The sequence below is a fragment of the Cricetulus griseus genome, chromosome 8, assembly GCF_003668045.3.
Source record: "Cricetulus griseus strain 17A/GY chromosome 8, alternate assembly CriGri-PICRH-1.0, whole genome shotgun sequence".
Lineage (NCBI taxonomy): Eukaryota > Metazoa > Chordata > Mammalia > Rodentia > Cricetidae > Cricetulus > Cricetulus griseus.
The window spans coordinates 60,566,404-60,575,136 of record NC_048601.1 but is presented as its reverse complement, the minus strand read 5'-3'; the positions used below and the strand labels follow the sequence as shown (position 1 = coordinate 60,575,136).

The window sequence follows — 8,733 nt, the reverse complement described above, 5'->3', positions numbered from 1 at the left end:
CCCAGGTAAGGAAGCACAGCAATGGTCACTTATTTAGCTCAATGTGACTGGTCCTGACTGAATTTATCAGGTAGTTTGTCTTTTCACATGCTTACTCATTGGCTCTGTTTTGTGATTTTAATTGCAGGTGGCAGATTTGACATCCAAATGATACAAACTCCATCCTCCATGTCTGCATTTTTGGGAGATGGAGTCAGCATCACTTGCAAGGCTAGTGAGGACATTTCTCATGCATTATCATGGTACCAGCAGAAACTAGGGACAGCTCCTAAGCTCCTGGTCTTTGGTGCAAACATTTGGAAGAAGGAGTCCCATTGAGGAACAGTGGCAGTGGGTCTGGGACACAGTTTTCTCTCACAATCAGAAGCCTGGAGGCTGATGATTCTGGCATTTATTTCTCCCACAGTGATACATGTCATGTCATAAACCATCCAGAGTAGCAAATTGTGAGACTGAGCTGCCTAAACTGCTCCTCTTGGTGTCTGCATCAGCTGAAAGTCATTGTCAGGCACTGTGTGGCATTGAAGGACACTGGAGAGGGAGGGTTAGTATAAGCAACCAAGGGAATCTCATTAGTTCCCAACTTTTAGTCTTTTCAGCATCAAGAGCACAAAAATAACTACAATCTCAATTTCAGTAAATAAATAGGTTACAATACTTAGTGCTCTGAGCTGTATATTCAGTTAAGATCGTGAAACAAAGCAGAAGACAGCATAAACACAAGAAGCTAGGATTTGGGTTCTATTCTGCAGCCATTCACTTGCTTAATTAAGTCAAGCAGTGTCAGGTGTTTAGGAAGGTTGGCAATGTAAGTGAGGGATAGTCTGGTTGTGTAGAAGTTAGAGTTCATTTACCAAAGAACTTATGGACTGGGTAAACATGTGCTCCTGATACTTGGCCTTGTAGCACAAGTGTGGGGTGTCTGGGCTCCCATCTGTCTGCAATAGAATGATGGTGATAATACTATAGCACTTACATATATCCTTGCATCTGTCTACAGTTGCTGATGGACATCATACTGTGCTTTTCTGATTCTCGGATCTTATGTGAGGGCTCATAAATGAGTATTTCTCTGAGAAAAGATATATAGTCCAGAATTCACCAGCACCAGTTATATAACTGTCATTTTATTGGAAAGATAAAGTAAGTTAGTGTTCTGCCTTCTGGAAGATTTTAAACATCAATGCATTTGCATATTAAGAAAAAGAATCTTTTTCATTAAATTTCTATGTATGTCATGACATTCCTCCTTTTCCATTATGGTTTAATGAGGATTCTGAATTTGTTCTTTTTTATATTTATTTTACATATCAATCCCAGGTGAATTTTACAATTCATTCCCACCCTCCTTCTCCCCTGTCTCCTCCCCAACCTAACTCCATCCATTCCTCAGACAGAGTAAGGCCTCCCATAGGGAATCAAAAATCTGTCATGTCAGTTTAGGTAGAACCAAGGCCCTCCCCTCTGTATCTAGGCTGAACAAGTTATCCCACCATAGAAAATGGGCTCCAAAAATCCAGTTCATCTACTAGGGAAAAATACCAGTTCCACTTCTAGTGGCTATGTAAAGTTCCCAAGCTCCCCAGTTGTCACCCACATTTAGAGGGTCAAGTTCAGTGTTATTCAGGTTCTCTGGCTGTCAATCTGGAATCAGTGAGCTCCCACTTGTCTAGGTCAGCTATTTCTGTTGGTTTCCCCATCATGATCTGCTCTTAATATTACCTATTGTCTGCTCCTCCTTATCACCACTTTTTTGGAAGCCCATTTCCCAGATATTCTTTGTCTTGTCTGTGTCCTTCAACTATGGGCCCTACTTTACAGTATGAGACTAAGAGTAGAATGAGTCAATATCCATATCTAAGTATATGCATAAAGATGCTGGCAGAAATGAGGATTGGAGCACAACCAGAAAAGGACTGTGGGGACCAAAGGACATTAAGACCCCATTCCTAAGCTTCGTGGACATCTGAAGACAAGAGACCTAACATAGATAGCTGAATGAGAACTAAGGAATCTCCTATTAGAGATATAGACTTTCTTGAAATAATAGGTTCCTTTATAATTAATTACTTTTGTATGGCTGATTCTAAAATTCCCATTAGATGTAGTTTAAGATAATCCCAGCACCCAGGAGGCAGAGGCAGACATATGTTTGTGAGTTCAAACATGTCTATAGAGTGAGTTCCAGGACAGCCAGGACTACACAGGGAAACCCTATCTTGAGAAATAGTTTAAGAAATAAAGGTTAGTTTTAGTTCATGTTTTCAAATGATTCAGCCCATCACATAATCCAAATACAAAGTATGAAATTCTTAGCACATATGTACTAATCACAGGTACACTCAATTTCATAAAAGTGATATTATTTGATCTAAAAGCATAGATAAACTATAATATAATCATAGTAGATTACTTTAATGACCTACTTTCACCAGTAACAGGTCTTTTGGGGGAAAATAAGCAGAGAAATACCAGAGTTAAATGAAAGCTTAAATCAAATTGACCTTACACACAATCAAGAAGAACATTTTGTTGTATAGTAATGAATACACTTTCTTCTTAGTACCCCATGAAAAATTCTCTCAAAAGCAGGTCTCAACAAACATAGGCAAATTAAGTTAACACTATGTATTTTATATCACCACAAGAAAATAAAACTGGATACAAAGAACAATAGAAAGCATAAAATGTCCATAGTCTCATAGGAACTATGCAACACAGTAGTTAATTATTGTTGATTCAAGGAAGAAAACAAGAAAAAAATTAAATTCCTAGAATGAAATGAAATAAAATACAGAAACTTACCAACAAGCCATGTCTTTGATATCCTTCTCCTCAGATTAATTCAGTGAGTCTCCCTGTCCCCTTCTGTTACACACCTTCCCCGATTTACCAGTCCCACATTCATTGTCCCACCTGCCCATCTGCCTGCGCAGCAAGCAACATCTAGGATCCTGCTAGGATTTTTCCTGCCACCCTAGAACCTTCATCCAGTAGCTGATGGAAGCAGAAGCAGACACCCACAGCTAAGCACTGAGCCAAAATCCTGGAATCCAGTTGCAGAGAGGCAGGAGTGATGAGCACAGGGTTCAAGACCAGCCTGGAGAAACCCACAGAAACAGCTGACCTAAAAAATGGGAGCTCACAGATCCCAGACTGATATCTGGGAAACCAGGATAGGACCGACCCAGACCCCTGAATGTGGGTGTCAGTTAGGAGGCCTGGGCAACCTATGGGGCCTCTGGTAGTGGATCAGGATTTATCTCTAGTATATGAATAGACTTTGGGAGCCCATTCCACACAGAGAGATACTCTCTCAGCCTAGACACAAGGGGGAGGGCCTAGGCCCTGCTCCAAATAATATGACAGATTTTGAAGATCCCCATGGAAGGCTTCCTCCTCCATGGGGAGCAGATAGGGTATGGGATATGTAGATAGTGGGGGCAGGGGAGGAGAGGAGGGTGAGGGAACTGGGATTCATATGTAAACAAGCTTGCTTATAATTTAAATAAAAAGAAAACTATTAACTCAAAGTGATATTGGACCTTAAAACTAAAACTAACAATCCAAAGAAAATGGATGTGGTTTGAAGAGGCCAAATGCCTCAGGAAAATCAGACACTGTGACTCATCCTCACTCTGAATGGCCTGCAGCCTTAGAAACAATTATTTTGACACAAAACACATAAACCATATACTCAACACGCATATTCACACATTCCAAATCTTGTTTGAGAAATCAGAGGTAGTATATCCAATGCAAAAATTAATGAAAGAGAGATTTAAAGCTTTTAATTCTGCATTTGGGGTACCTAGAAGAAGCCACCCCATCTTAACAAAAAGGAAAAGATTGAAAAAATTGTAAACTCATCAATTCTGTTTAGACCCATAGGAGAAAGGAGGTCCCAGATTAGAGTACACTCCCCGAGATTACAAGTAAAGGCTGTTACAGAGAATCACAAGATAAAAAGACATAATTATCTCTCGAAGATGGTAAGAGGGAAAACTCTGAAGTGTTCTGATGATTGCTGGAGGCTACCTGTGGACAAGTCTAAGGGTGAACTCGAACTCAGAAACTAACACAAGTCTAGGTGTGTTGTTTGGGCAGAGTGTGGGCTATCTTGAGGCCAGTGAGGGACAGGGAAAACTCACTGTCTCTTAGCATGCTTCTCCCAGAATACACCATTGAATTTAACTTGTGTGTGTCAGTGATTTGACCTTCCCTGCCAGCTTTTACTTATGGTCAGCCTTTCTCTCCTCATGACTTCAGAAATGGAGTGGCCATTTCTCTCAATACATTATGAGATATTTGACTGTGGGAATCCTTTTCTGGAACGTCCTCTATGTTCTGCTGGAGTGAGTGCTGGGATCTAAGGTACATTTGGTGAGCATTGTTATTGAAAAGGAAAGGAGCCTAAACAAATGTGTAGAAAGTTGCAACCAAAAAGAATGAATCCTGGTGGTCTATTGGTAAAGGGACCATATTTACAAGTGATATATTTCAATATTTCAATATTTCTACTTGATTTTAATTCATGTTCCTCAAGGAAATGGTAAATGATTGAGGTAGAAGAACTGATGACATACATATACATACATGTATACGTACACATACTTGTGAGATTATCTAGGTTAAAATTGGCTTCTGTGAATGTCTGAGAGGGATTATCTTTATTAGGTGAATTGATGTTGGAAAAGCCTTTCACCTGTGGGCAAGACCATGCCCTGTGTGTGGTTCTTGACCTGCGTAAAATGGAGAAAGCAAGTTGAGCTCTAGCTTCCTTCACTCTCTGCATCTTAGTTGTGGTTGTGTTGTGAACAGCTGCTTGAAGCTCCTTCCACTGTGTCTTCCATACAATAATAGTTTTACTCTCAAACTGTGCCCTCAAAAAAAACTATGTTCCAAAGTAAGGAACAAAGCTTACTCAACTTGTTTTTGTAGGTGTTCTATCCCAGCAACAAAGAAAGACAAGGACACATCCCTGTGTTCTCAGAAGTTAGGTTTTTACTCATGTGGTTCTCCCAGAAATGCACTCAGACTCTTCAGTCATGATGGAGATGAAAATTGGATTCTGTATCAAGGTAATCCCCTGGTCCCTGAAATAGGAAGAGAGAAGAGAAAGATTAACTACAAACTCCTGGTTTCAAATGAAGTCATTTTCCTGTGTAAGCAATTTTCTTTGCATCTCAGGTTGAAAGAAGAACAGAGTTTACAAGGCACAAGGAGCCTTTAGAAGCCATCTAAACATCCTCCTCTTTCTACTGTTCTCTTTCTGAGTCACAGTCTTTAGTGGTGCACAGGTCTTTATTTTTTTCAGGAATTTTCCTCAATCTCCATCATGTCTATTTACTCAGCATTTGTGGGGCTGAGGAAATGTCTCATTGTTTAAGAGAAATCACTGGCTGCTCTTCCAGAAGATCTATGTTCATCTCTCAGTACCCACATGATGGCCCAATGATTTCTAACTCCATTTCCAGGGAATCTGCCTCCCTATTCCGTCTTCTATAGGCCCCTGGCACATGTATTGCACAGATATGTATGCATCCCAGACACCCATAGACATAAATAATTTAAAAAGATGATGCTAGCTCCATTTCTATTTGTCTACCAGTATGCCATCCGTGGCTATTAAAGCTGATGGGTCACTAATGGGCTTATTTTAAATGCATTTTGGAACAGGTGTCGAAGAGCTCTCAGCTATGCCAAGCTTCTTCTCCAACTTTATCCTCCCATAGACTCAGAGAATCTGCACGGCCCCCCTGAGAGAAGCAGCATCCATGACTCTGGACTCCTTGAGCAGGCAAATTTTCTTCATGGCTGTCACTCTGTGTAAGCAACTCTTTTATGTATCTTGAATTCAGTACTAAACTCCGACGTTCTCAGTTATACCTCATTGATATTTTAACAAGGAATAATATGCCAATGTGTTATTTGAGTTAATAAAAATCTTCTACGTCTACCATTTCTTGTTGTGGATATTGGGTAGCCACAGACTGTCATTCAAAGAAAGATTCTATGTGATGGAACAGAAAACCTGAGTTCAGTGTTGAACTGTCTCAAGTAAATATGAATCCTACATTAACATTTCCTGGGCCTCCATCTACAGTTGTGCCTGTGGAAGAGGGTGCTGTATCCCATGAGCTCAAGGTCATCAACTTTAGACTCCTTGATTCCAAAGCTGGGAGCAAATCAACCGATATTGTTTTCTATCCGCAGGTTTATAGTTCATCTTTAATCACAGCTCACAGAATCCAATTCACCAAGCATGCTTTTCATATTATATTATACATAGTATAACATGGAATTTTCATCTTTTTAATACCAGCGATCTCCCCATACACACTGTGAAAGCACACAATTAATGGCAGGAGCCTTTAGAATTGTAAGCCCCCATTACCATGTGTCCAATCTGAAGGAGCAGCAGTAAATGACATGAAAGCATGTTCTGAGCTCACTGCAGCTGTCACAAAGCAAAGTAAAATGTTTATCAAAGATGGAGAGCACATGACAGCTTGTTAGACATTGACAGGGGCAGTTACTCATCCCTTCACATTCTTGACAGTGAGATTGGGAACATTCTCAACTTATATACTGTTGGTCTCTCTCTTATGATGGTGTGTTAGCTGCTAACAAAGTAGACTGAATATGCTTATGAGATATAATTCACCATTGTATACCTGAAAAGTGTTGTATAAAATTATATATTTAATTAAAAATAAAATGGGAGTGCACGGTGCTTAAATGCATATTTAATTTTCAATAATATTCTTGGATTAATGCTAACTTGTTAACAGATTAATAACTTCAGATATCAAATACCATGAGGAACTTTGAATCAGTTGGTTAACGACAAATATTTTTATGAGATTATCTCCATGCATAACTTAGACTGGCCTAGAATATGTTATGTACCTCAGGCTGGCCTCAACCTCATGATGCTCCTGTTTCTGTGTCCCCAGTTTTGGGATTACAAATGTGAATCTTGACTCATTGCCACATTTTATTTATTTATTATTCTCTTTTTAGTACTTTATACATAATACTGGGTTTCTAATTTACTTCTTTTTTTTTTTTTGGTTTTTTGAGACAGGGTTTCTCTGTGGCTTTGGAGGCTGTCCTGGATCTAGCTCTTGTAGACCATCCTGGCCTTGAACTCACTAGATCTGCCTGCCTCTGCCTCCCAAGTGCTTCTAATTTACTTCTTATGTATACTTTCAGAGACACTAACCTGAAGTCCAGGCAGGTTCTGTGTTTTTTTTTTTATTGCTATTGATTTTCATTCATACTCAAACATTTTTTCCTTTATATGGCAACAATCTCTGATGTTGAGGTCCATTGGTCTCTGTAAAACTGTTACTTGATTTAAGATGGCTGTGGCCCCTCAGGGAATATCTTTTCCTGTTCAGTATGTCAGCAAGACCATCTTAACCACTTTTAATACTAATGATTTCTAGATTACTCTAGAAAATGCATTTCTGGACTAAACACTTTTGGCAGTGTTGGTCTACATCTACAGCTTCTTGAAGAAATCTTATTGTTTTCATTCCCCCAATTTAAAGTCTTCTTTCTGTTTCCTGAAATTGTAAGGAGTGTACTTGTTTGTTTCTGTTGTGTTTACCTTTGCTTGAAGATTAAAGTTCCTCTGATCTCAGGTTTAAATTAATGCCCCAAGGATTTCCACAGAGTGAATATGGGTTAATCTTTGCATCTCTGTTCCATGTTTGGCACAGAATCTGCAGCCCAAATGTCTGAGTCACTGTTCATCTTGCTTAGAATTAAGAATGGCCTTGGAGATGGGAGATAATGAAAAAATTAGCATGAATTCTCACATTTTTGGCTTTACTCTTTTCTTCTATACAACTTTATTTTCTTTTGTTGCACGTTTTTGTTTACTCTACATTACCCAATTNCTCCAGCCTAGCCCAGATGCTTGGAGTTTATAAACCAGGCCTTGATAGTGAGAACTAAGCATCATCAGATAGGCAGGGGGAGCAAGATGGAGTCACAGACCCAGGTCCTCATGTCTCTTCTGCTTTGGGTGTCTGGTGAGAAAAGTATTATAAACTTTTCAGAGTCTCTTCTTGTATATAAGAAATTCATAATGTGTGCAAGGGTTTAATATTTTTTATGCCATCGTACTTTGACAATATGGCACTAAAAGGCCATTAAATGACTAATTTGATATGTATTAAGTTCTGTGTTTTTATTATACATGAGTATTGGTTTTCCTGATTACAGGAGCCTGTGCAGATATTGTGATGACGCAGTCTCCATCCTCCCTGGCTGTGTCAGCAGGAGACAAGGCCACCATCAGCTGCAAGTCCAGTCAGAGTCTTTTATACAGTGAAGATCAGAAGAACAACTTGGTCTGGTACCAGCAGAAANCAGGGCAGTCTCCTAAACTGCTGATCTACTTAGCATCCACTCGGTACACTGGGGTCCCTGATCGCTTCATAGGCAGTGGGTCTGGGACAGATTTCACTCTCACCATCAGCAGTGTCCAGCAAGAAGACATGGGAGATTATCACTGTATGCAGAAATATAGTAAACCTCCCACAGTGCTTCAGCCTCCAACAAAAACTTCCTCTGAGAGTCTCACCAGCTGCTTGCGCCACACACAGCCCTGGACTTGCACCTTCCCTCTTCTGCCCGAGAGCCTGAAAGCTCATGAAACACTCATGAAAATGTTTACATAGTCCAGCAAAAATAATGGGCTCAATGTCTCTTATGTCT

The 8,733-nt window shown here is 39.8% G+C and overlaps 1 gene segment (V, D, J or C); it reads left to right on the top strand.

Annotated features, from left to right (window-relative positions):
* Positions 1 to 7,996: 7,996 nt before the first annotated feature.
* Positions 7,997 to 8,733, top strand: LOC118239297. The segment is given in 2 exon segments: positions 7,997 to 8,045; positions 8,239 to 8,733. Coding segments are annotated over 2 exon segments (507 nt in total).